At 51.5% G+C, this 27,677-nt stretch overlaps 1 protein-coding gene across 2 annotated transcripts; it reads right to left on the bottom strand.

The window, feature by feature from the left end:
* Window positions 1–27,618, bottom strand: RAB20 (RAB20, member RAS oncogene family). Of its 2 annotated transcripts, XM_060287725.1 has the most exons (3): window positions 27,180–27,618; window positions 15,337–15,393; window positions 1–968 (listed from the first exon to the last, which is right to left on the bottom strand). In XM_060287725.1, the coding sequence occupies exons 1-3, from the start codon at window positions 27,349–27,351 to the stop codon at window positions 433–435; spliced, it is 765 nt and encodes a 254-aa protein (XP_060143708.1). In that variant the 5' UTR covers window positions 27,352–27,618; the 3' UTR covers window positions 1–432. The 2 variants fall into 2 exon arrangements, with proteins under 2 accessions (XP_060143708.1, XP_030712621.1); XM_030856761.2 differs by lacking the exon at window positions 15,337–15,393.
* Window positions 27,619–27,677: the final 59 nt, after the last annotated feature.

Consider the following 27,677-nt stretch of genomic DNA (forward strand, 5'->3'; position numbering starts at 1 on the left):
AATGCTGCAACCGATATAAAAAACATTGATTCCTGATTTTGTATAAATTAACATTTATCAAGAATCATTACGATGCATCAGGGTACAAGTACCGAATGGTAGGACCGAAGATAAATCACAGTGAGCAGAAACGTTTGAAAGTCACACAGGTGCCGAGACAGCCGAAAACCTTCTGTCAGAGGCCAGGTGTGAAGCCAGGGCAGCCAGGGGACGGAGGTCTCCGGGAGCCCGGCTCTGCAGGGGGCTCCCCTGGACGGTTCGTCCACTCCCCACCTCCCAGGGCAGCGATGTACGTGGGGGACCAGTCACGGGGACCTTCGCTACTGGCTGGCATTTCCACCCGGTCTCCTCCTCCGAGTGCAGTTCTACAAAGTGAGCCCCGATCTTCTCCTCTGACCGTCCGTGCACCCTGGGGGGCCGGGCCTGGGCACGTCAGGCGCAGCACCCAGATCTGGTCCGTGCGGGCGGCCTGGAGCTGGTGATGTCCACGGTCTGCGGCGGCCCCTGGGCCCTCTGCTGCAGGATCACGGGCACCACCATGTCGAACAGGGTTTCGAACAGCAGATCCACGTTGTGCCCGGTCTTGGCGCTGGTCTCGAAGCACATCTGCTCCGCGGCCGGCACGTCCTTTTCATCCAGCATCTTGTACTTGAGGATCTTTTTGTAAAAGGCCATCGCGTCCTCCGGCTGCACCTGCTTCGGCAGCCTGGGGGCTGCACAGCCGTCGCCGCCAGCCAGCCCAGGGCCCTGCCCTCCTTCCTGGCCGCCCTCCCCGGGCCCCTCCTCACTCAGGTCCACCTTGTTTCCCACGATGGCGAAGAGGCAGTCGGCGCTGGCCGTGTCCGTCAGGCCCAAGAACCTGTCCTCCAGCTCCAGGAGGCTCTGGGCATGGTTCACGTCGTAGGTGAGGATGACGGCGGCCGCCCCCCGGCAGTACATGGAGCCCAGGCCATGGAACTGCTCGCGCCCTGGGGGCGAGGGGGGAGAAAGATACAGTTACCTCTCCTCTCTGGCAGTGCCCCCCGACCATGCCACCAGGGACCCCTGGGAGGGACCATGGAATCGTGACCCCAAACGTAGGTGTGGCTGGAGCTGAACGGGATGGAGACCCTGCTGTGCAGAAAGACGGGGTGATGGTCAGTCCCCACGGCCAGCAGGTCCTGCACAGCCCCGTCCACCCACCGCAGTGAACCCACGAGACGGAGGAAGACAGCCGGACCCTGCTTTCCCCCAATGGGCGGTGGTGTGGCTTTTGCTCCTATCTCTGCGTCTTACACGGGGATGTTTACCCGCGACGCTCCTGCCAAGGGTCCTGCTCCTCTCGATGACACACTCTGTGCCACCTCCCAGCGTGGCAGTCGTGCTGACGTGGCACCAGGCAAGTCTGCGTTCCCGGGGAGAGCAGAGCTCCCCGGGCCCAAGGCCCTGCCCCACCTCCAAGGCCACCTTCCCACCCGTAGGCTGCGGACCTCCTGGAGAAGGCCTCAGAAGTGAGTGTGTCAGAACAGAGAACACGCACAGTAAGGAAATGCCCTCTCTTTGAGGGAAGACAGACAGAGCAACTTCACTTTCAAGCCAAGCTGGGCGCCGCTGTGCACGCCACACGGCGAAGCAGGTATGGACATCCCGCCACCGACGGCTGGCCCCACCCCTGAAGCCTGGGCCCCGGCCTTCCCAGAGTGGGGAAGTGACAGCGGATGCAGACGGCCCCGGGCCCCCCAGACCTCCTCCCACCTCTTCCTCCCTCCCTCCCCTGCCCGTGGGCACCAATCAGGGCTGCACAGGCCCCAGGTGACAGCCCCTGTGCAGGGGCTGAGGCCTTCCTTGCCTTTTCAGTTTTAAGGGGAAATGGGTGTTTTCTAAGTTGGACACGTCAGGGCGAGAACACAGCATAAATCTCCCTTGGGCCGACCTCCTTCTCTCTGGTCCTTTGGGGAGAGGGTGGGCACTTCCCGGGGCTTCTGCTGACTGTGACTCCCCAGGGGGCCCTGGCCCCCTTCCAGGTCCCCCTTCTGTCCCGGCCTGTCCCTCATCCCTCTGAGCCCCGACGCAGACGCTCAGCACAGCCCCAAGTGGAGGTCTCGGTCATGCAGCTAACAGACACCTGTCTCCACCAGGGAGGACAGGACCTGTGGCTTTACTCGCCCCCCACCCCCCGGCCCCGCGCTCGGTGCCACTAATGTGCTGTGTAAGTGAAGCCACAAATCATCCCCTCCATGTGTTTTTTTTTTTTTAAAAAAAGGACAACACAGTTTTTCTCTCATGTAAGATTTCTTGGTTTGTTTCGTAACAATTTGCTCTCATTTGCTAGGTGGTAGGAGCCTCAACCATGTCAGAGGCCGAATTTACACCCTGCACCATCTCAACTCCCACCTTTACTCTGAACTGCAGACCCAGGGGAAGACACTGGGGGAGGGGAAGAGGGTAAGGAGAGGGACAAGGGAGAGGGAGGGGGACAGAGGGAGGGAGGGAAAACCTTGATGGGTTAAACCCCCAAAGAACTGAAATTTCGTCACACTTGAATACCTTTATTCCTTCATATCAAATCATCGGAAGCCCTGTATGTAAAAGGCCCAGATCACAGTAAGCGGCAAGGCCAGTGCCCCTCACCTTGGGGTCTCCGGAGGCCAAGTGTGACCACGTTTGTTCCCAGGTTTTCCCCAATGGCCCCCTTGGTTTCCCTTCTTCCTCATTCACGATGGAAAGACGGTTCACTGACTCCATGGAGGGAAGTTCATAAATGCAAAACGGGGCCCCTCCTGAAGCCGTCCCAGGCCCCGGGACCAATCACACCTCCTACGGCTGCCGTCTGAGTTCACACCCTCCATGGGCGGAGGGAAAACCCCCTGGACCTGGGTGTGTAACAGAGAAGAGAAAACCTGACTCCATACTGGATCTATTCCTTTGGCACTAACCCTGGGCCCTGACGCCTGTGCTGAGTCATGCTGGCTCTGCCCCTTTGTAAAAGAATGTTGCCTAGAGCCTGAAATATGCAGGAGAGCCCATTCTCCAGGCTCTGACCTTTAAAGGTATAACTCTTTTCCATTCATATAGAGATAAAGTTGCAGAACAGAAAAATAACAACTGTCTTGTTGGAGATTTATAGGAACGTTGTGCCCTGACCTGTGGACAGCTGCGAGAACCAAGGATACAGGCACCAAGGACGTGCAACAACCAGCCACACCCCCTGCCGTTTCAGTAGAAAAGAGGCCTGGATTCTGTTAATAATTGGGAAAGGTGGGTCTTTGGGACCGCCAGTGCACCGTCTTCTCGGTCCGCTGGAATTGCAAATAAAGTGGTTTTTCTTTGCCCCAAAAACTTGTCTCTCAATTTACTGGCATGGTGTGCAGTGAGCAGTACGAGGTTGGACTCCATAACAGGTAGGCCTCCCTGGGAGGGCCCCCACCCCACCCTGCTCCACGGAGGAGCCCAGGATTGATGTCACCTGAAGCGCACTTGCCCACACTCACTGGTCCTTGCAGACCTAATCAATCACCCTTGACATGCCTCTCCCTAACTGGAATCCGGACTCCCGAAGAACCGGGCCCGGAGTTTGCTTTCATTCCTCTGTGGGGTGCATGTGAGGCAGCAGCCCCCAGACAATCATTGCGCCTTGAGCCTCTGTGCTCCGTGCCACCCACCCTCCAAAGCACCCCACCCTCTCGGTGCCCGCGGGACCACATTTCCTCCCTGAAGGACGAGGCGGGTGGGGCAGGTGGGTGGGCAGACAAGGCACCAGGGAGGACAGGGTCAGGGTGGGATCGTCTGCCCCTGTCCTGGATGCAGATGCAAAGACCCCCGTGTCAATGACGGCAGTGGACTGAAAGTTGCCCAGCTCTTACGTGCTTGCACAATGCGACCATCTGAGTCCACACTCCCCAGGTAACATCAACACTTCATCCCTGACATCCTGCACCTGACCCCCCCGCCCAGGGCTCCTTCTCCATCAGGCAAAGCACCAAACCCCCAGCTCATCCCAGCAGCAGCCCCCAGCCAAGCCACCTCAAGATTCCCCCCGACTGCCTCTGATGAAAGGCTGTTCCTCTGCTGCAGTCTCTAGTTTGGGCTACAGAGCCCCCCGTTGACTACAGTGGGGACAGAGCCCAGGAGTCCATGACCTTGAACGGGGAAAGGTGTAATCTCTATCCTCACCATCCTCTAACTGAAAGTTAGCATTTCCTTCCATAGACACATTGCAACAAACCAGAAATGGCTACAGGAAGCAAACCCTGTGCTGTGTCGCCGACAGAAATAACAGAGGCTTTCAATCCACACTGCAGTTGTGTATGTCTATCGTCAGCTCAAAATCTCAACGGCTATTAGACCTGCCAGTAAAGAAAACCTGGTTTCCTGGGAAAACTTGGTGTTTTATGGCATGCGTTGAAGTTCAGAAAAAGGGTCACAGGCTGGTGCCACTCGGATACAAGGGGATCCGTGGCACAAAAGAAATGGAGAAGCCCTGGTCCAGGGGTCTTCGCAGCTCGTATGGAAGGCGTGACACCTCCACACAGCTACTTATACAAAATATAGTGATCTTTGCCATTAAACCAGGTTTCAGCCAAACGGCCAAGAAATACAGAGGAGTTCCACCCCAATCATTCTGAAACGGCGACACGCTGGCCTCAGCCGGCTGCCAACGTGCCAGCCCTGGAGACAGCGGCCTGCAGAGAAGGACGCCGCGCCCAGAAGGGCCACACGGGCTACATCTGACAGTCGTCATCTCCCTCGCTCGGAGCAGGACCCCAAGCCAGGGACCTGCTTCTCCAGCGAGGCCCCAAGTGGCCCCCAAGTGATCGGATGGGGAGGCAAACTGGAGAGGGTGACGCCCCGGCCAGGACCGGTAGGAGTTGGAGGTACGCGTCCTGTGATCCCGCAGTGGTCCCGAGGACTAGAGCCACTTCCTGGAAAGCAAGTTCACAGCTGCTGGGCTCCTGCCCCGCTCTGCTGGGAAAGGCAGCCTGCCTACCCTCGGGGTGCTCCGGAATTTGGCACCCGAAGAGCACATTCCCTCCTTCTGCATACCAACAGCAGGTCAGCCCTCTGACTAATAATTTAATTATGAAAGTCTCGTGTCAAATTACACTGTGAGCTTACGGGCAGAAACTAACCAGCATTCTCCCATCCCTTCGTGGACCCCCATGGGAGATGAAGAGCAACGCGTCTTCCAAAACTGGCAATAGGAAACTTTAGCCAAGAAGCAAAGAAAACCAAGAAATGCTTCCCCATCATTACCACTGAGCTGGGACCCTTCCTTTCACATAGGCTCATCTCATAGACGGCGAGCCTGGCAGCAAGAGGTTTTTCCAACAGCTAAAAATGCCGTCAGCTCCCACCCGCCAGACTTCACAGGAGGGTGACAGAGTGGCGTGCCGGCCATCCCGGGAGAATTGCTTCCAGCTCTGTTACATAGTTCTCTGAGGACAGCGGGCACCTGTTAATGCCTAGGCCCAAAATAGTTTTCCTTTCCAGATAAAAATGTCTGGTTTGCCTTTAAAAACCCAAAAATTAAATAATAATAGTACCAAAAGAGAAAGCAGAATAACTAAAGGAAGTAGGAACTAAAGCATCCCAAAGCCAGCCTGAAAAGAGGTGGACAAGAGCTGCTGATCAAATCCCACGGTCTGTCAGCTACCCATCAACCAGCGCAAACAAATCAAATGCCGTTACCCCAGCTAAAGAATTTACAATTACGCAGTTTTCATGCTTGAAATTCTTATATATATATATATATATATATATACACACCACATCTACTTATTTTATTATTTTATTTTGGCTGCATTGGGCTCCACTGCTGTGCGCGGGCTTTCTCTAGTTGCGGCGAGCGGGGGCTACTCTTCGTTGCGGTGTGCGGGCTTCTCATTGCGGTGGCTCCTCTTGTTGCGGAGCACGGGCTCTAGGCATGCGGGCGTCAATAGCTGTGGCACATGGGCTCAATAGTTGTGGCTCGCGGGCTCTAGAGCGCAGACTCAGTAGTTGTGGTGCACGGGCTCGTGGGATCTTCCCGGACCAGGGCTCGAACCCGTGTCCCCTGCATTGGCAGGCGGATTCCTAACCACTGCGCCACCAAGGAAGCCCCCCATGCTTGAAATTCTTAAATATCATTTTGGATGTAATCTGGAGCTTTAAGGCTGCTTTCAAAGGAGCGTCGTGCCCATAATCAGACAGGCTAGTCCGACAGGGAACAAAGGTTCTGAATTTAGTCCTAATTGCATTTAAGTGGGAGCCTGGTATTTCTGGCATCACAGAGGCGGTGAAGACTAAGTGGGGAGGTGGTGAGACAAGGCCGCTTGCGGTTGGCTCTGGGCGTACTGGAACCCAAGGCTGCTGAGTAAGTTTTCCAGTAGTCTGTGAATGTGCGCTGAGCCGGAAGCCAGGCCCCTGGTGCTAGCCCATTGTAATGGCAGCTCCTGGACCCCTCAGAGCGATGACTTCCTCATCGGTGATGGGCTTGAACTGGGATGCTCACAGGTTCCCTTCCCACGTACTCAAATCGGGTATTTCTCTCTCTCTCTCTCTCTCTCCCCCTCTGTCCCTCTCTCTCTCTCTCTCTGTCTGTCTCTCTCCCCCTCTCTCTGTCTCTATCTCTCTCTCTCTCTCTCTCTCCCCCTCTGTCCCTCTCTCTCTCTCTCCCTCTGTCCCTCTCTCTCTCTCCCCCTCTGTCCCTCTCTCTCTCTCTCCCTCTGTCCCTCTCTCTCTCTCTCCCTCTGTCCCTCTCTCTCTCTCCCCCTCTGTCTCTCTCCCTCTGTCTCTCTCTCTCTCTCTCTCCCCCTCCCTCTGTCCCTCTCTCTCTCTCTCCTTCTCTCTCCACCTCTCTCTCTCTCCCCCCCTCTCTCTGTCTCTCTGTCTCTCTCTCTCTCCCTTTGTCCCTCTCTCTCTCTCTCCCTCTGTCTCTCTCTCTCCCCCTCTCTCTGTCTCTCTGTCTCTCTCCACCTCTCTCTCTCTCTCTCTCTCCGTCCCTCTCTCTCTCTCTCTCCCTCTGTCTCTCTCTCTCTCTCTCTGTCCCTCTCTCTCTCTCTGTCTCTGCCTCTGTCTCTCTCCCTCTGTCCCTCTCTCTCTCTCTCCCCCTCTCTCTGTCTCTCTTTCTCTCTCTCTCCCCCTCTCTGTCTCTCTGTCTCTCTCTCTCCCTCTGTCTCTCTCTCTCTCTCTCTCTCTCTCTCTCTCTGTCTCTCTCTCTCTCTCCCCCCTTCTCTCCCCAACCCAGGTCCCTTAGCACCAATTCCAAAGCTGCAGCTCTAGGAGTTTTGGCAGTCTCCTTTACTTCGTGGTCCAATTCTGGGGATGCCAGGGCACCGGGCTAACCCTGCACCAGCCCTGAGGCGGCAATAAGAAAAATCACAAGTTGTTTCCAGTTTAACCAGCACAGCGGAGGGTCAGGCTGCCAGGCTTGGCGTACGTGGCCCCTGCCGTACAGCCTGCCATGGCATTGGAGACAGGGGTCGGAGAGAGGGGCCCAGCCTCCTTCACCTCCAGGAAGCGGCCTGGGCACCCTGGCCGTGGGTGGACCGCAGGGCTTCAGGACGGGTGGACGTGGGACTGCCCAGGAGCTCTGGCCTGTCTGTGACGCAAATCAAGGAGTGACTGTCTCACTTGGGTGTATCCTCGTTGTTGCATATTACAGAATTTCCTTCTATTTTTCAAGCTGAATGATATTCCATTGTATGCATATACCACATTTTCTTATCTATTCATCTGTCAAAGGACATGTAAGTTGCTTCCATTCGTGGCTACGGTGAATAAAGCTGCAAGGAACTTGGAGGTGCTGACAAGTCAGTTGCAGGACAAACACTGCACGACTCCACTTCTAGGAAGCATTTAAAATAGTCAGATTCATGGAACCGAACAGCAGAATGGTGGCTGCCAGGGTCTGTGGGGAGGGGACACGGGGAGTCACTTAGCCACGGGCATGAAGTTTCACCAGCACGATGCAAAACTTATGGAGATGAGCTGTGCAAACGCAACCCGGTAGCTGAGGTCAGCCACAGTGTAACGTGCACTTAACAACATGTAAGAGGGTAGCTTAAGTGTTCTTACCACAATAAAATACAATTAACAAACAAGAAATGACACGTTAAGCTTGGTGTCGCCAACACAGTTCAGGGGTGGGCGTGAGTTATCCTGATGGTTAAGGAGAAACACAGAATCTGTTAACACCACCAGCATCCGATCAGACACATCCTAGAACGAACTCCTGATATGCAACAAAACTGGCTGGACGTGGGTGGGTGAGTCCAGAGCGGCTGGAGAGGGAGGCCAGCTGGCCACAGTGGACGGGGTCCCGGGGGAGGACCTAACAGGTTTGCCGGAACCCCAAGTCAGGTCTTCAGAATCACAGATCAAGAAAGGCACTGTCCATTCGCCCAGAGAGCCGATTCCATTCTCTACATGTGGAGTGGGAACCCAGGATACCAATGGGGTGGTCTGCTACAGGGGATGAGAGATTAATCTCCATCATCCCTTCACGGCCCAGGTACAGGAAACACTGGACTCATGGCCGGAAGGAAGCTGGCTCGGCGTGACAACCGTCAACAAGTCCTCGGCGTTCAGCAAACTCACGCCGTCTCCCCAGTAACCACACCAAGTGGGCCTTCCCCTGCCCACATTTCACAGAGGGAGAAACCAAGGCACAGAAAGCACAGGATGTGGCCCACAGAAGCAGGAAGGTGGAGCCCAGAGCCAGGACACGGTACCGGAGACCAGGCCGTCTGAGGTCTAACCGCCTACAAAGAGCCCGACTCCCAGACAGACTGTCTGCATTAACCCTCACCGTGTGCCCTGGGGGCAGGTCCTTAACTCCCTGGGCCTCTGCTTCCCATCACCCAAATGTGGACAGTACCCACCCAAAGGGGCCTGTGAAAACGGAATTAATTTACTCAATGGGCTGGAGCTGTGCCTGGCGCGTGTGAAGCCCTCCGTGAGTGCTGGTTAATTAAACCGTGACTCAGATTCCTCCCAAACTTCAGGGTCAGCTCCACCATCCCAGGACCGCCCCCGTCTGAGCTCTTCATCAGCACATTTACTGTCCCCTGGGGCCCGCTGGTCACCTTTGCTGTTGACCGATCTCCTACACCTTCCGTATGTGTATGAGGCTTGCCTTCCGAGGACGACCTTCTCCCCATTTCTCGGGGACACTCTGTCATGTGGCTGCCACCCACTGTGTAACTGGAACTGAAAACCAGCCCAGGGCAGGAGGACAGAGGTCAGTGGCCACAACACCCCAACCTGCTGCTAGACAATGAAGATCAAACGCCTGATTGCATTCTCTTCGATGCTCCAGCGTCCTCTGGCCAGATGACGACGAGCATTTCACCCCGAGCGTCGCGTCCTTTTGGCTTAAATAGTTTTAAATAACCCAATGGGTGGTACGGCCGCCAGAAACCATGTTACAACACTGGCTGCACGTTTTAAACAGGGGAGGGGGCAACTTTTAAAAAATAGTGACGCTCGGACCCCCTACCCCAGAGCACAGGAGCTAGGATCCGGCAGGGCAGGGGTGTGGATATCCAATCCCTTTAAAAGTACCCCCGGAGAATGTGACGTGCAGCCGCTAAGCAGAAGTGGGAGGTAAGAGGCAGTCATCCAGGGTGAGAATCAGAACGACCCTTATTCCTTATTCCTCGTCAAGCAGACAGAACAGAACCGGGAGCGGATCCTGATTTCCTGGTAGAGGAAGGTCTACCCGGAAATCTAAGTGCAGACAGTGAAAGAAAGAGGAACTTTAAAAACGCCCACAGAAATATCGATGTGGCAACATGAAGATAAAAAAACCCAGATCCACAGAACCAGAGAGGGGAGCAATTAAAACTCCAGGGCGACCTCAGAGATGGGCCCCAGCACAGCCCGGAGAAACTCAGCCCAGAATGAGCAGTGACGCCCTTCCCTTCTGAGAGATGCTTCAAACATGAAACAAAATCCTTTTCTAAAGCTTCCAAGTTCCACCCGCAGCATTATAAATAATACTACCTGAAGGATGACTTTAGTTCCATTGTGTTCAGTGTGACGCGATTTGACTACAGGTTACAGTCACAGGGAAGATCTGGAACGTTCCCTCTGCGTGTATGTGTCTCTACACTGATAGCGAATCTGGTGAGAGAACAGCCGTGGAAACAGCTGCCCCCCAGGAACGTTCGCAAAGAACAGATGCTTAGAGCTCTTTTCATGCAGTCAGAAGATGGGTCCATGTGTCTTCCCAGGGTGATAAAAGGGGTCGGCTGTGTGGAGCCACCGCTGGGCACAGCTGCCTCCACCTGTGTGTGCAAACTGAGGGGGCAACAGGGCGCGGACACTTCATCTGAGAACCCACCCTCCACGCAGAGGCTCCGGGAAACGAGGGGGTGATCCACCACCGACCGTCATACCGTGCGTGATGCTTAATTTTACGTGTCAGCGTGGCCAGGCCGTGGTGCCCGGCTCTGTGGTCCGATGCAAGTCTAGATGTCGCCAGGAAGGTATTTTTTTTTAAGTGTGATTAACATCGGCAATCACTGACTTCGCAAAGCAGATCACCCAGCATAATGTCGGTGGGCCTCGTCCAATCAGTTGAAGGGCTTTACAAGCAAAGACTGAGACTTCCTGGAGAAGAAGGAACAATGTCCACATGGAGGAACCTCGTCAAGCAGACAGAACAGAACCGGGAGCTATCCTGGCTCTTAGAGCAAGTGCACTGCACGTGCTTAACTTTCCCAAGAGCTAACCCATCTACAGCACTCACTACGTCCGAGCCCTTTACACGCATGGCCGTTTACTCCCTCCCATCCCCTGGCGGGGACTGTGGCCTCATTTGCACCCCCAGGCCTGAAGCAAACGCTGACAGAGGAGCACAAAGGCCAGGGGCACACAGGCAGCGAATGGCAGAGGCGGGTCCTGAACCCCGGCCACCGGGTCCAGGGTCCAGGGTCCAGGGGCTGCACTGTCAGATCAAGTCCTGCTCCGAGAAGGGTTAGCGGGACAAAACTGGGCTCGAAAAAGAATGGCAGTATTTCAAAGTCTAGAATAAGTAACAATGGGATGCTTTCTGCAATAGCTCTCTCATCAGAAATTGAGCAAATCCCAAAAGGCAAGATAAGCACCAACAGCGAAAGCAGGAGTCCTCCGGTAGAAGCACGTCCCACAGGGTGTGGACGCCCTGCAGGGATTCTTCTCAGATGGTGACAGCAACGCCAAGACGGGGCTGGAGGCTGCCCCGCACTTTCCCATCTACGCGGGCTTAAAGCTTGGCCTCAGCGACCGGGCGGCATCACCCAGGGAGCAGACCCTTCCCACTGCCCTGCCTGAGGGTCACCTACAGGAACCTCACGAAAATTCCACGCAGGCAGAGACTGATCCAACAGCCACCAGCTGGAGATGAAAGTCGAGAAGTTGAAAAGGAAAAAAATCCTACCCCACCATATTACTGGGGTATCTTTTCTGCCAGAAGGAAGACCTAAAACCTCAACACAGATTAATGAATGACACCGTCAAAGGCGGTGATGAGATAACACTTTAAAGATAAACTATTATTTTAAATCCAATAATCCAACTTAGTTGCTTGCATTTATAGGTCCTTTAGTTTTGTTCTTAACCGTCTGTGACCATTAAAAGGCATCCTAAACATAGCCATGCTTCCTGACACAAAGGCCAATGATTATTCTTTGAGTCTAGGAAGCCCAGGGGCTTACACTAGTAATGAAATGAAAAACAGCTTTTCCATTTCATCTGACTACCAGATCAATCAGCAACTATTTAACGAAGGTCATCCTGACCCACGCCTGTAAAATGAGACTTTCTTCCTTCTATAAGTAAAGGAACCCAAACCCCAAATGATTTCCAACTAAAGAAATGGCAACATACGGGGAAGAGGAAAAGTGTTTCAGAAAAACGGATTTCTTTTCGCATTTCAATACATATACAATGACATTTACCCAAATCAGCATACGTGTCACCTCTGCTGTTTCTGTTTCGCAATTTGAAGGCTGAACAAAAACCAAGAATACATCATATGCCGTACGAACCCCCCAAATACTTACCTGCACATGAGTTAATCCCTTGCCTGTGACTCACTGACGGGGCTTCATGAAATAATTCTCAAGGTCATATAATTATAACTGGAATTTAATTCTCAAATTGCTACACTCTTTTCAGACATGGATTTACTAAAAATAATTCAATAACAAGACCAAATAATTCAAATAAAGGGACCTTCTTTAACACTCTAGTATTAAGAAAAAAGGCAAATCCAAAGAAAATACACTTATGTAACAGATTTAACTTTAAAAAACAAAAACTCTCACGTACCAGGATATTAAATCCAATATCCTTTACCTTCAACAGATACTCTGCTGTCCTGTGAGAATTACTTTTTAAAATGAGATTATCAGGGGCTTCCCTGGTGGCGCAGTGGTTGAGAATCTGCCTGCTAATGCAGGGGACACGGGTTCGAGCACTGATCTGGGAGGATCCCACATGCCGCGGAGCAACTAGGCCCGTGAGCCACAGCTACTGAGCCTGCGCGTCTGGAGCCTGTGCTCCGCAACAAGAGAGGCCGCGATAGTGAGAGGCCCGCGCACCGCGATGAAGAGTGGCCCCCGCTCGCCGCAACTGGAGAAAGCCCTCGCACAGAAACGAAGACCCAACACAGCCAAAAATAAATAAATAAACAAATGTGGGGTTAAAAAAAAAAGAGACTATCAAAGAAAAAGTCAATTATTTGCGAAATTCTCTACTTATTAAAGCAGGAAACTAAAATCATTTCAGATCTTTTGAAGCAAGTTTTAACTTGTTTCAAAGACAAGACTGAACTGCAAATACCATGTTAAGAAAACTCTTTAACTCTATAAAGGGTTTCTCAAGATATTAAGTTATCTAGAATGGCTTCTTATCTGGAGTACCCCACTCAGTCAATACCCCAGTTATTTCTAACAGAATGTGTCTGTCTTCTTCTCCATAATATAAAGTCTTCTGAGAAATACACAGCAGAGAACAAATGTTTTCCTGTTACAATCACCTCCCTTATCCGAGGTTTCACTTTCCGAGGTTTCACTTTCCGAGGTTTCAGATGACACTTGGTTAACCACAGTCCAAACATATTAAATGGAAAATTTCAGAAATAAGCAATTCGTGTTTTGAATTGTGTGCTGTTTCACTACAGGGTATTGTTATAATTGTTCTACTTTATTTTTAGTTATTGTTGTTCATCTCTTACTGTGCCTAATTTATAAGTTAAACTTTATCATATGTATGTACGTATAAGAAAAATATAACATGTATAGGGCTTGGTACCATCCACAGTTTCAGGCATCCACTGGGGGTCTCGGAACGCGTCCCCCAAGGATAAGCGGGGAGCGCTGTAATTCTAACCCAAGGGAAGTATATGAAACCTTTTCTGAACAGTCCTACGGAAACAAAGGATCTTACGTATGTTTACAATGTCTAGGTACCTCTTGCTTAACAGATTGGGTGTGTTCTAATAAAATTCCCTAGAAAGTACATTTTCCATAGACACACATTGTAAAATCAGAAACACCTTCTGGGGATGATTGGGTACCTAGATATAACTGTATCAATTTAACAGTGCAAAAACCCTTTCAAATCAATCATATCAAAGTATTCTGTTTGAACTTAGTTTACCATATTTAAATATAATGATATTATGCTATACATAAAAGTAAACATTTTAAATAATTCCCTAGAATAGACAAATTCACAGAGATAGAAAGCAAAAAAGGGGTTACCAGGGGCTGGAGGGAGGGGGATGGGTTTTGTGTTTAATGGGGTTGGAGCTTCAGTTGGAAGATGAAAACGTTCTGGAGATGATGGTGGTGACAGTTGAACATGCTTAATACCAGCAAGCTGTACACTTAAAAATGAGTAAAACGCTGTGTTATGTGTATTTTACCACAAAAAAATCCCCTATGGTTAAAAATAGACAGACGATAGAGAGGTAGAAGGAAGATGATGGACAGATGAGTGACAGGTAGAAAGATGATGGACAGATGGTAGAACTGCATGTAAAGACAGCGCCAGCGAGCGCCAGTGGCCTGACCCTTGCCCTTCTGGAAACTCACAGCTCATCTGCCCGCGGCTGCAGCAAGCCCAGGCTCATGACCTGGACCTTGAATCACCTAGCGATGCGGTTAAAATGCAGGTTCTCATTGGGAAGGTCTGGGCGGGGCCTGGATTCTGCGGCTGCCGCCCTGGGGCTCCCACGAGGAGCAGTGGCAGGGGGACGGTGACCATGGAGCAGTCCCGGGAGGCTCTCATCACCCCAAGACGCGTGCAGCAGTAACATGGCCAACCCTGCAGCCCAGCCCTGCGTGTGCCACGTCTGCACGTCCCCCTCTGCCGCCCCCTCCCTGGTCCTCAGCGCCCAGGGAACAGCTACAGACAGAGCAGCTGCTCAACCGGGGAAGCTGAAAGGCGACACTGCCAGGGCCCGCAGTCACACAGTAACTAACCAGAGTTAATCAGACTGGAAATCACTTAGGTTTGGAATGTGCTTTTGCAATTGCTATAGAAAAGGGGCCCGGCTAAGTGAACAGTAGGTCAACAGGCTTTGAAGAGTGGGAGCAACGTATCCTCACACAGCCCAGGGGTTGTTGAAAACAAGCCACACACGGCACCGTGATGTGAGGCCACACCACTCACGGCCACCCCGGAAGCAAGAGCCTCACAGGAGGGCTCCCGTCACGACAGAAACTCAGAAAGTGTTAAAAACGTCCTCCATTCACATGGACTTGTCCTTTTTCGGGACAAGCGGCCAGGCAGAAAGGAAGAACTGCTGTCCCCTGGCTCCCTGGGATGGCATCCTCACCAGTTTCCTTCAATCAGCTGAATCCCGTTCCTCTAACAGAGTCAGCTCGTGCTCCCTTCAGGTCGGCACAGAGCCCACCCTGGCTGCAGTGTCACTCCGAGCGCCACGCAGAGTGTCAAGCTAGATGGGTGCGCACACATGCACACACAGACATGTACAACACATACACACATGCACGTGTATACCTACATGCACGTGCATGCACATGTACAACACATGCAGACACACATGCATACATATACCTACATGCACACACGCGCACACACAGACATGTACAACACACACATGCACGTGTATACCTACATGCACACACATGCACATGTACAACACATTCAGACACACACGTATACCTACGTGCACACACGCACACACATATACCTACAGTACACACATGCACACAAGCACATGCACACCTAATGCACCTCGTCCTCCCCACCATTAGTGGCACAACTGTACAGATCTCGAAGCAGAGGCCCAGAGCAGCCACACAGCTGCTCAAGGACCCGCAGGACGTAAGCAGCTCATAACCCCGACAGCGGCAGGAATACCTCGGGTAAGGCAACGCCAGGCGATGAGCTTTAATGGCGGTGGAGGGCCTCTGAATTCTGTTAGGACAAGAACGAGATCCGGGCAAGCATTGTTTAAGCAATTCCACCCTGACACGTGTTAAAAGACGATTTTCAAGAAAGGGCAAAATCATAACTCTCCCACAGATGCAAAAAATAAACACATGTTAAAGACCTTGGTGATCTCATCTAATGAGGGAGCCCGACCGATGTCACGAGCAGCTCAGAGACGTCAAGAGGGCACAGGTGTCCACAGGCCACAGATGCAGGAGCCCTGGGTTCACGGAGGAAAACAGGAACACGCAGAGAGCAGCCCAGGAATAATCAAGTCTTGTGCAAATGGAGGCGAACTGCTTTCTCCACAAAGAAGAGTGACCACCACACACCCTCAACTCTAACCCAGTCCCTAATAATGCCCTCCAGTCACCCACACACAGCAGGGGCACCTACACACCACAGGCCTGAGGCCGCCTTCCTCCGCCAGCCCTGTTCTCCAAGACAGAAGGGCTTTTTTTTTTTTTTTTTTAATTTATTAGTTTTGGCTGCGTTGGGTCTTCGTTGCTGCACGCAGGCTTTCTCTAGTTGCGGCGAGCAGGGACTACTCTTCGTTGCGGTGCGCGGGCTTCTCATCGCCGTGGCTTCTCTTGTTGTGGAGCACGGGCTTTAGGCGTGTGGGCTTCAGTAGTTGTGATGCGTGGGCTCAGTAGTTGTGGCGCACGGGCTTAGCTGCTCCGCGACATGTGGGATCTTCCCGGACCAGGGCTTGAACCCGTGTCCCCTGCATTGGCAGGTGGATTCTTAACCCACTGTGCCACCAGGAAGCCCCCAGAAATGCTTCTGATGCCTGGGTTCAGGCATTTGTGGAAATACAAGTGGCCCTTCAACAATGGGGAACCAAATAAATATCATGAACCCAGGAAAAAAGCGAGGTCCCGGCCCCGCACCCTCTTTCAAATAGCAGATGAGAAATCACAGACAAACCGGAAATCAAAACTTCTAACGTAGGCCACTGAAATCAGAAGTTGTAAATGTAAATGCTAGTCACTGGCCGTCTAATAACATCCATCCTCCGTCACGGGCCCAGCGCGCGCTCACGAGGGCATGGGGGGGGGGCGAGGGCAGTAGGCCTCCTTCTCTTCTTGTCACTGCCCGCTGCGCTGCTTCACTTGTTCTGCTCTGTCTGGGTGCTACCCAGGCGTGAGGGAGCCAGTCTGCATCTCACCCTGGTCTCCGTGGATGGCGTTCCAGGGCAGCGTGTCGGGGGAGCATTCTGCCCGCGGAGGGCACTGAAGTTAAGTGCCTGGGCACCCACTTAGTGGTGGGAAGAGTGGAAAGGAACCCACTAACTGCGATGAGAAGCCGACCTCAATCCGGGCTCCCCAGCATTCAGCATGACCTGAGCCTTAGCTTCCTGGCTTGCGAAAGGGAGGTGATAAAAATACCAAGCCCACAGGGCTTCCCTGGTGGCGCAGCGGTAGAGGCGCAGCCTGCCGACGCAGGGGATGCCGGTTCGTGCCCTGGTCCGGGAACATCCCACATGCCGCGGAGCAGCTGGGCCCGTGAGCCATGGCCGCTGCGCCTGCGCGTCCGGAGCCTGTGCTCCACAACGGTGAGAGGCCCGCGTACCGCAAAAAAAAAAAAAAAAAAAAATACCAACCCCACAAAGTAGTTGTAGGAAATAAGAGATACGGTCCCCAAAGCACTCAGCATGGTGTCTGGCACCGCTGAAGCCAAGGTAATCCCTGCTATTCACACAGGCAGGAGCCCCAGGAAGGAAGGGCCGTGAGTCAGCAACCTGGACGGCCTCGGAAAACACTTCGCAAGCCAGCTTTCCTCAGGACACCACCCTGATTTCTGAGAAGACTGTAGCAGGGGAGGATTTTAAAGCACAGGGGCCCCTAAAATGAAAAGAAGCGTCCATGATAGAGGGACAGGCGGCATGAAATAAGGTGTAAACAGTGTGAAGACTTTGGTCAAGGAGTCACAGGTCCCTAGCTCCAGCCCCTTTTCTGCACCAACTGGTCCTTGGACATTGGACAAATAACTTCCCGTGGCTGTCTCTTCATCTGAAAGAGGAAGAGGCTGAAAAAGTGGATCTTTAAATCCTGTTCTAGTTTTACAGGATTACACCGGACTCTGTGTGCCCCTGCGATGTGGGTACCTGCAATGGATATGCCAAGTTTACTGACACCTGCTGTGCTCGGAAATGAAGACCCTCCAGAGCTGAAGGATGCTCCTGCAATGGTCCGACTGGTCTCATCTTTGCTGCGAGCAAACCCAGAGAGGTCAACGCTGAGTTCCACGTTGCTCATAGGTCCAAGGCTATTTGAGCCAAAAGAATGGGAAACTGAGCAGTGGGCAGCTAAGCTATTTCAGAGACCTGATACCAGCCCACAGAGGCCAGGCCAGCGTGAGGGAAGCCACCAGTTCACACCCACTTCCTCCTGGTCCAAAGAACAGATCAACCAGTGTTTATGAAACGCTTTGCAGGAGATACACGCTCAGCTTGGCCTTCTCTTGGAATAGAAATACTAGTGTGAGGTTGGGTTCGCTTGGGCTGGGCAGGAAGGCAGATCTCAGAGAAGAGCTGGTTTTGAAGGCTGGGTGCAAACACGGGGATAAGTGGCCGAGGCAGCTGTCACCAGCCTCCATGCGTGAACCTCTTTCCAAAGGACTCTGCTGATGAGACAGAGGGAGCCATTAAACTTGTCTGTTTTATGGCCAAAGCTGAAAGCTTATAATCTGGGTCTTTTCTTCCCAGTGCCTCTCTCCAAGCGCCCTGCCTTTCCAGCAACACTTCTGTGACGCTGGCAGAGAAATCAACGAAATTTTCATTGCCTAATTGCCCACATGTGGGTGCGTCAAGTCAGCTAAGAAAAACAAGAAACAGACCGTTCTCTTCATAAGTGTTTAAGAGCTAACTAACTAGTTCACTACACAGAATATCTCCCAAGTCGGTACATGGAAGTGTAAGTATCTCAACAAATGGAAGCTAAAACAAAAACTGGCTTTTTAACCAGTGGTGTTGGGTCAGCTTGGTGTTCAACATACACTGACTATAAAACCCAGACGTCTAACTCCTAGGTGGTTGACCCGAGAGGTGAAAACTGACGTTCATACAAAAACCTCTATGTGGGGCTTCTCTGGTGGCGCAGTGGTTGAGAGTCCGCCTGCCGATGCAGGGGACACGGGTTCGTGCCTTCGTCCGGGAAGATCCCACATGCCGCGGAGCGGCTGGGCCCGTGAGCCATGGCCGCTGAGCCTGCGCATCCGGAGCCTGTGCTCCGCAACGGGAGAGGCCACAACAGTGAGAGGCCCGCGTATCGAAAAAAAAAAACAAACAAACAAAAAAAAAACCCTCTATGTGAAAGCTTACAGTGACTACTCGTAATCACTCAAAACTGAAACAACCCAAATATCCTCCAACGGGTGGATGGATAACTGGCGATGGTATATCCATACAGAGGAACGTTACTCAACAATTCACAGGACTGAACAGCACAGACGGATCTCAAATGCATTAAGCAAAAGAAGTTAGACTCAAGATGCTCCATCCTGTATGCTCCTAGAAAAGACAACTATAGGGGCTTCCCTGGTGGTCCGGCGGGTAAGACTCGGCACTCCCAACGCAGGGGGCCTGCGTTCGATCCCTGGTCAGGGAACAGGACCCCACACGCATGCCGCAACGAAGAAGCCCGAATGCTGCAACTAAGACCCGGAGCAGCCAAAATAAATCAAATAAATAATAAATAAATAAATATTTTAAAAAGAAAAGAAAAGACAACTATAGGGACAGGAAACAGATCCATGTTACCAGGGGCTGGGGTAAGTAGAGAAGGTGACTCAGAGAGACCAGGGATTTGTTTTAAATGATGGAAGTAGTTTGTATTTGGGTTGTACTTGTGTTACACAACTGTATATGTTTGTCAGAGCTCCTATAACTAAAAAATCAGGGTGAACTTTACTGCTTATGTGCAAACATTCAATAAACCTTACTTAAAACAAACCAAGATAATCTACCAACACCCAAAAACTATTATATAGGCAAAACTTGTGGATTTTTAAGCTACAAAGCCAAAAGCTTTTAAAATTCATGTGGGAAGGAAAACTCCAAGGTTTACCTCGATAGCACATTAAACGTGAAATTGCACGTTAAGTCGCCTTATACTGTCATTTAAAGAAGAGAACAGGTGAGAAGTTCTGAGTCAAGGTTGTGGCATATATAACAGAAGCACGTCTTTCCAGAATCATTTTTTGGAACTGAAGATGAACAAGAATTATAAATCAATAGTCCTTATACCCAGACATAACTATAATTCAAAACATACATGCACACCCTATGTTCATAGCAGCACTATTCACAATAGCCAAGACATGGAAACAACCTAAATGTCCATCAACAGATGAATGGATGAAGAAGATGTGGTACATATATACAATGGAATATGACTCAACCACCAAAAAGAATGAAATAATGCCATTTGCAGCAGTATGGATGGATCTAGAGATCATCCTACGAAGCAAAGTAAGTCAGAAAGAGAAAGACAAATACCATATGATATCACTTATATGTGAAATCTAAAATATGATACAAATCAACATATCTACAAAACAGAAACAGACTCACAGACGTAGAGAACAGACTTGTGGTTGCCAAGGGGGAGGAGGGGTGGGGAGGGAAGGATTGGGAGTTTGGGATTAGCAGAGGCAAAACTATTATAAGTAGGATGGATAAGCAACAAGGTCTCTATAGCGCATGGAACTATATTCAGTATTCTGTGACAAACCATAATGGAAAAGAATATGAAAAACGTATATATGTGTGTGTAACTGAGTCACTTTGCTATACAGAAGAAACTAACACAACACTGTAAATCAATTATACTTCTACAAAAAATTTTTTTAAATAAATCAATAGTCTTCATCTGTTTTCAGCACTTGGAAAGTACTGTGCCACTTCCTTCTGGCCGCCATGGTTTCTGATGAGTTATCTGCCGTCATTATAATCTTTTTTCCTCCTTTGACCGCTTTCAAGATGTTTTCCTTGTCTTTAGTTTTTGGAGTTTGGGTTTCTTTGGGTTTATCCTGTTTGTGATGCTCTCAGATTCTGGAATCCTCAGGTTCATGTATGTTGTCAGATTTGGAAAGTTTTCAGGCATTATTCCTGTTATTCCTTTTCAGCCCCACCCTCTCTCCTCTCCTTCCAAGACCCCAATGACACGATGTTAGATCTTTTATCCACAGGTCCCTGCGGCTCTGTTCATTTTCATTCTATTTTCTCTCCGTATTTCAGATCGGGTGAGCTGATGGTTCTATCTTCCAGTTCCTGGTTTCCTTCCTCTCTCTCCTCCATTCCCTCACTGAGTCCATCCACCAAGTCTTTTACTTGGGTTGTATTATTTCAGCTCAGAAATTTCCACGAGGTCTTCTTTTGATCTATTTTTCTGAGCCTCTCTATTTTTTCTCATTGGTTTAGTGCGACCGTAACTGCTCACGGAAGCTTTCTTGCGGTGGCGGCTTTGAAGCCTTGGTCGGATAACGCTGCCATCTCTGCCATCTTGGTGCGGGTATCTATTCATTGCCTTTTTGGATTCAGTTTGAGATCTTCCTGGTTCTTGTATGGTGAGTGATTTCTGATTGAAACCTGGACATTTTCATACTGCGTTATGAGACTCTGGGTCTTACTTAAACCTTGCATTTTGGCTGGTTCCCTCTGACATCAACTCGGCATGAGCTGAGGGGCCGGGCACGCACTGCCTCTCTTCTAGAAAACGCCCAAGTTTCCCACGTAGCCTCCCGTGGCCCCATGAAGTGGGCAGGGTGGGGGCGGCTTGTTACCACCTGCCGGACATGAGAGCCCACCACCCTAGCAGGCCTTCTCCAACACCCCCTAGTGGGGGAGTTGGGGTGCCTCATTACCACCAGGCAGGGGGGAAGCCCTCGTTCCTGCAAGGCCTTCTGGGTGGGTGTGGGTCCAGTGTTTCCTGTGTGTTGGCTAGAGTACAGCAGTTAGTGTCTAAAAGGCTTCTGTCTTACTGTGCTACCTCTCTCCTGGTCCTCGGGTGAGAGAGTAGCCTTTTTTGTCTTGTTTTGTCCGTAGCCTTTGGCATTTCTAAATTTCTGGTTTCTTGAGCTCCAAGTCTGGGATACATGAGGCAAAAAGGAAACCCAGGGAGCTCACCACGGGGTCACCCTTTGGATCCCGAGGTCCCTGGGCAGTCTGCCCTCTTCTCTCCATCTTTCAGAGTCTTCTTATGCTTGTTTTATCTATAATACCCCCAAGTTTTTAGCTGTAATTAGTGGGAAGAGGAGGGGAAAGTACTTCTGCTCCAGCTGCCCAGAAACAGGAGTCCCAGTGTGTTATTCTCCGTCTCTAAACAGACTCGTAATGTATCAAAGTCAAAAGAGACAGGAGTCTCTGAAGAGTTGTTTCAAGAGCACATATAATTGACGTCAGGAACCAGTATTTCCTCACCAGGCATACACCGGCCTATTTTTGGCTGCATTACAGGGCCCATGACAATGACATTTTTACACTGATTTTATCATTCAGAGTCAATACATCATTAAGACCATAAAACTGCAAACTTCGGCCGCTCCAAATTGTTCCCATTGCTTTCAACGACTTCATCCAGCAAAACTTAGCTTAAAAAGAAAATACTGCAGAGTAAAATGCTAGTCTGTGGAGAACGTAAAAATGAATACAACCCAAATGCTTCCCTCCAAGAGCTTGTAAGTCAGAGGAAAGACGAACCGGTAACAAAACAGATAAAAGACAGAACACAGTAAGGCACACCAGGTCACGTGGTAGTACAGTCTGGAGCAAGCAGGAATCGGGCGCTACCGTGACTGCTTCACAAAGTATGTGACCTTGGAAGATGGGACAAAATTCAAGTTGGGGATCGCCAGGAGAGGGGACGTCCCGGAGAGAGAGATGCCACAAGCAAAGGTGAAAACAGAGGCGGACAGGGCACGTGTGACAAATTCCAAATAGCACCTCTGGCTCAGCCCTGGGGCACCTGACTCCATAACAGGAGGACAAGAGGAAAGGGGCCGCGAGAGTCTGTCATCACAGTGACGAAGCCCTCATTCTAAGATAAAAACTCCTTTAAACTCATGTATGTACACACATGTACACGTGTGTAAAATTTCTTTTTCACAAAGAGGGAAGTTCTGTGAAGTCTCAGCCAGGTGAGAGGGGTTCAATTAGGAATCATAAAGGTTCTATGTCTCCTGCGAACTTAAAGACGACGAAGCGTGGAATTATCGCCCAGAGACATTAACATGATCCAGCTATTAGTTCACAAATGTGGTGGACCTCAATTGGTTAAAGTCTCCCGAATCGCACCACACTAGTGAGCCTGAAATACCTCCCCCCACCCACCCCCAGAATTCCCAGCACCTCCTCCAGGGAGACTCCGGGCGGACCTCCCAGCACGTGCAGCTGCGCCCTGGCAGCCTTCGTCCTCTGAGATCTCTCCGTACAATGGCTCTCTGTCCACCCTGCTGAGCCCAGACAGTAGATTTTCTTCCACCTACCCTAATACCCACATTCATATTCAGGTCACTGTTTCTGCTCAAGAAAGCAAAGGAATTCTACAAATGACGCCTTGACCCCAGAGGACGCCCATTCAAAATCTTCAGTAGTGCTAAAGATGTGACCCACCCACAAAGAGGTGGGCCTCCCACAAAGACATGGACCACCCACAAAGATGTGGACCACCCACAAAGATGTGGACCACCCACAAAGATGTGGACCACCCACAAAGATGCGGACCACCACAGAGACACTGACCCACCTACCAAGACATGGACCACCCACAAAGATGTGGACCACCCACAAAGATGTGGACCACCACAGAGACACTGACACACCTACCAAGACATGGACCACCCACAAAGATGTGGAACACCCACAAAGATGTGGACCACCCACAAAGATACTGACCCACCTACCAAGACGTGGACCACCCACAAAGATATGGACCACCCACAAAGATATGGACCACCTACAAAGATGTGGACCACCTACAAAGACACTGACCCACCTACCAAGACGTGGACTACCCACAAAGATATGGACCACCCACAAAGATGTGGACCACCTACAACACAGGCTTTGCAGGCTTAGCTTCCAGATCCCAAACCTAATCTAAGATTTATTTCCAAGAACAGTTTTTCAGTAGGAGCCCAGGCTAATCTTAATCCAGGCCCCACCCTCCCCCAATCTAGCTCTGAGTGGACACCCAGGAGAAATCCGAGAGCTGCGTGTCAGAGTTTAACTGAACCAGGGGTCTCCTCAATCCCTAAATGCTAAACTCTTCGGGGAGTTTCTAAAACTACAGAAAGACTTTTAGAAAAGTACTTTCCTTTTTATGTGACCTAAACCAGGAGTCAGCAAACTATTTCTGCAAAGGGCCAGGATGAATGTTTTTGTCTTTCTGTGCTCTATGGTCTCTGCTGCAGCCACTCAGCTCTGCTGCTGTAAAACACTGGGTGGGCGGGGCGCCAATAACACTACGTAGAGCAACGGTGAGGTCCAGGTCAGCCCCCAGATCTGCAGAAAGGGGAGGTCATCCGCTAGATGCCCCGTGTCACACCAATCCTGCTTGTCGGGATTAGGACCTCAAAACCCACTCAGCAGCTGCACTAATAAATTAAGAGAGCTAAAAGCCCAGTCCTCCACCACTGGCTCCGTGCACACGTTGCACGGGCTGTCCACCCACTTCTGTGCCAGTCTCGCAAGGCTAAACACGCAGCCCTCGCAGGCCGGTCCAAAGCGTCAAGGATCAGCAACTCTGCGTCCCCTGGCAAAGACGGCTCTTCTCCAGGCGGGTCCACAACGCTGCCGCCTCTTCCAACCTGAACGAACCCCACTTCCGACACAGCATCCCCACCATCCCCCGGATCTAGAAGCGGGGCAGGGGGCTGCGGCTTCCACACAGAGCAGAAGGAGCGTGACCAGGGCTCGTGGTCCTCAGATGGACAGTCCATGTCTTCTGGCATCTTCACTCACGCCCCATCCCACGCCCCACAGATGCTCCCCCAGGACAGCACAGCCGTTCACAGGATGCAGGCGCTCGGTCCTGCACAGGAGGCCCAGACCTCCTAGGTAACTTCACGGCGTGAGCAATTACATTCCCCTCCCACAGAAACCGTGATTTCACGACCCGGAACTGCAGCATCCTCTCCTGAGTTGCACTAAAGTTGTTCAAGGGAAAGATCTTAAATCAAGTGCTCTGAATCTCACCTCTCTTGGAGCCACTAAGTCTGTGGTCATTGGTTACAACAGCAGTAGGAAACTAAAACTGATACTGGGAGGGGGATGCTGCTGTAATGAATGCAGAAATGGCTTTGGAATTGGGCAACGCACAGAGCCTGGGAGAATTCGAGAAACTTGGTGGAACCAGCTCCAGCCCCATCTACTGTCGCACTCCCTTGGAAGCAGTCCTGTGCCAGCTGACTAAGAGAACTACCTAAGAGCCCAGCAAATCTCTCCGTGCTCTGGCTCACTCACCGCTCCGCCGGCAGGCTTCGGGCAGCAGCTGTCATTTTTCTTATTCAACACCCTCCCACCCCACCCACGCCACGTGACCAAGAGCGGAGATCAAAACCGTGCATCCTCTAGCTGGTCCCCGTCCTTCTGCCCCAGCTACAAAAATTAAAACGAACGCAACTTAGAAGACAATGTGGAATATAAAGGAAGTTTAAGGGCAAGGCAAAAGGAGAAAAAAGAGAGAATCGCCTAAAAGTTAAACTTTTGCATTTCCAACAAGGATTACCTAAGAGGCAAAGATTCATACCTGCCTTTTCCCTCCAAGCTGCACATAACCCCACCGTCCTTGGGGAGCCAGGCACAGAGGTGGCCTGTGTCACTGCTGCCTCTGAGCCTCGGTCACCCTGAATGTGTGTACACAGGAGGTGAGCAATGTGAAGAAGGGGCCTGGGGCCCCCAGTGCCCACACTCAGGGTTCCGGGAAGAAGGCGGCAGCCCGCGCAGCCAGGAAGTGAGTCGCGGCCCCCGGGAGCCCAACAAGATACCGAGGACATCTCATCAGCCTTATTACAAAATTCTCTGGCAGTCGAGAATTCAGCTGCACCACGTCCTTGGCACCGAAGAAGAAAGTGGTTGATCGAAATTACACTGCTCCTTCATACCTTGGATGCCAAGACGCCTGCTGACACCAACGGTCAGCTCCTGTTCCAGAAACACCACGCCACGTGGTAAAGGTCAGCTTCCAACAGCAGCCACCAGAGGCCTCTGGGTTTGGGTCTCCCAGCTCCAACCCTGCATCACCCTCTTATAAACCAAGGACAGCAGTGAGGCCCAACCAGTCAACCAAAGGAGCCTCAGGACCAGCCTTGTACCAAACAGGCAGACGCATCGTGTTAACGTGGTCTGATTTCTACAGCCCTCGTTCCACCGCTACCAAATGCTTAGTGCCAGAGAGTCCGCTTAGGTAACGGATCTTAGAGGAACTTCACTCACTCTGAAGCCTGGAGGTGGAGAACAGAGCAGGGAAGGTACACTTGTACCTCGGAGAGGCTGTTTTCAGAGCATGTTTTCAAATAAATTAGTCAAGATGTTAACAGCCATAACAACAAAAAAAGACAGCAGCAGAGAAAGCAGGAGGGAGAGAGGAGGGGTAGACGTCCGAGAGCGGTCTTCATGAATTCAGTTTTAAAAACAAGGTGAGTTATAATCCTGTTTATTCAGCTGACTGGTGCACCCAAGTTGGCAATTTTAAAATTCTGGACCAGACCTTCCAGAATACATATCACTTCTTAAAGTGCAGACATTTAGGGAATTCCCTGGCAGTCCAGTGGTTAGGACTCTGTGCTTTCACCACCATGGGCCCAGGTTCGATCCCTGGTCAGGGAACTAAGATCCTGCAAGCCGCATGGCACAAGGTAAAATAAAAAAACAAAACAAATAAAAAACTTACGTGCAGACATTTAAAAAGTCAGACCTTAAAGGTTCAGGCTTTCAAAAAGTCATGCCCATTGCAAACGGGCCATACTATTTACAGTTTATTTACTTGCGGTACCTTATTCGTTTTCATGGGGAAGGAAATATATTCTGTTGTAACACTCTAACGTCAGCGTAATTATTGAGTTAATAAACTAAAATCTTGAATCAAGATCCTCTGATATACTGTACTTTTGAAAAAACACAAATATACTACACGCACCAAAAATAATTATTACCTATCTTAAAAATGCTTCTACAGACAATCACTTCAAAACCCCATAACACACATGAGCCTAGATCACGCGGCTGATAAGTGGAAAATGCAGACATGCCTGGCACTGAGGGAGGAGAACTGAGTTTTGCTTCCTACTTTCCTGCCTAAACCCTCAGGGAGTTCAGAGCCTCTGTTTTCTCTTTTGTAAGGACAGGTAATTTATACTAGCTCTGCTCACCCCTCAGCAAGGCTGTTGTGGATAGCAGCTGAGATCCTGTTGGTGGGAGCACTTAAATGCCTCTGGTTGCCACTAGCTGGCTGGGCTGGGTGCGCTGGTACGCAAGTCACCAGCACACTCTCTGGAGCCCAGGGTGTTCTCCTGGACTGTCGCTAAGATGCACCCAGTGGCTGAACAGATTCCCAACCAGCAAAGGAGTCAAGTAAGAGGGGCCAAGGGTGGTCCCACACTGTGACTAGGGGCCTGATCCCGGAGATGCAGACACCTGCGGAGCAAGGGCCGGATCCTGTGTGGGGCAGGACGTGCCTACCCTGGGGGACCCTGCCCTGGGAGACCCCGGCCCTGAGGGACCCCTGCCCTGGGGGACGCTTCTCTCCAGCTGGAAGCCCCTCACCCCTCACCTGCAGTGTCCCAGATGGAGATGTTGTAGGAGCGCCACTGCTTCAGGTAGAAGGCACCGCCCACCGTGCTGACCGTGTCCGGGAAGCGCCGCTCCATGTACCTCTGCAGCAGCGACGTCTTGCCCACGTTCATGTCCCCCAAAAGTACGATCTTCCCGTCGGGCTTCCTCATTTTCCGGCAGGAGGCACCCCTCCCTTTTTCCCGCGCCCTCCGGCCCGTGCGCCCGGAGTGCGCCTAGAGCAGCCGGACGCGCCGAGTCTGCTCAGACCCGGGACTCGCGGAGACTCGGACTCGCGGGGACCCCGAACTTGTACCCTCTCCTCCGGACGCCTGGGAATGCGGAAGAGGAAGCGCGTCTCCGCGCTGGGCTGGAGCCTGGGACCCAGACCGACGGCCACCTCCGGCGCCCAGACCGCGGCGGTCGGCACCAGGTCCAGGTCGCCCCGGCCCCGCCCCCAGCCCCGCCCCCAGACGCCCGGCGCCCCGGGCCTCGCCTC

This window comes from Globicephala melas, chromosome 18, assembly GCF_963455315.2.
Source record: "Globicephala melas chromosome 18, mGloMel1.2, whole genome shotgun sequence".
Classification (NCBI taxonomy): Eukaryota; Metazoa; Chordata; class Mammalia; order Artiodactyla; family Delphinidae; genus Globicephala; species Globicephala melas.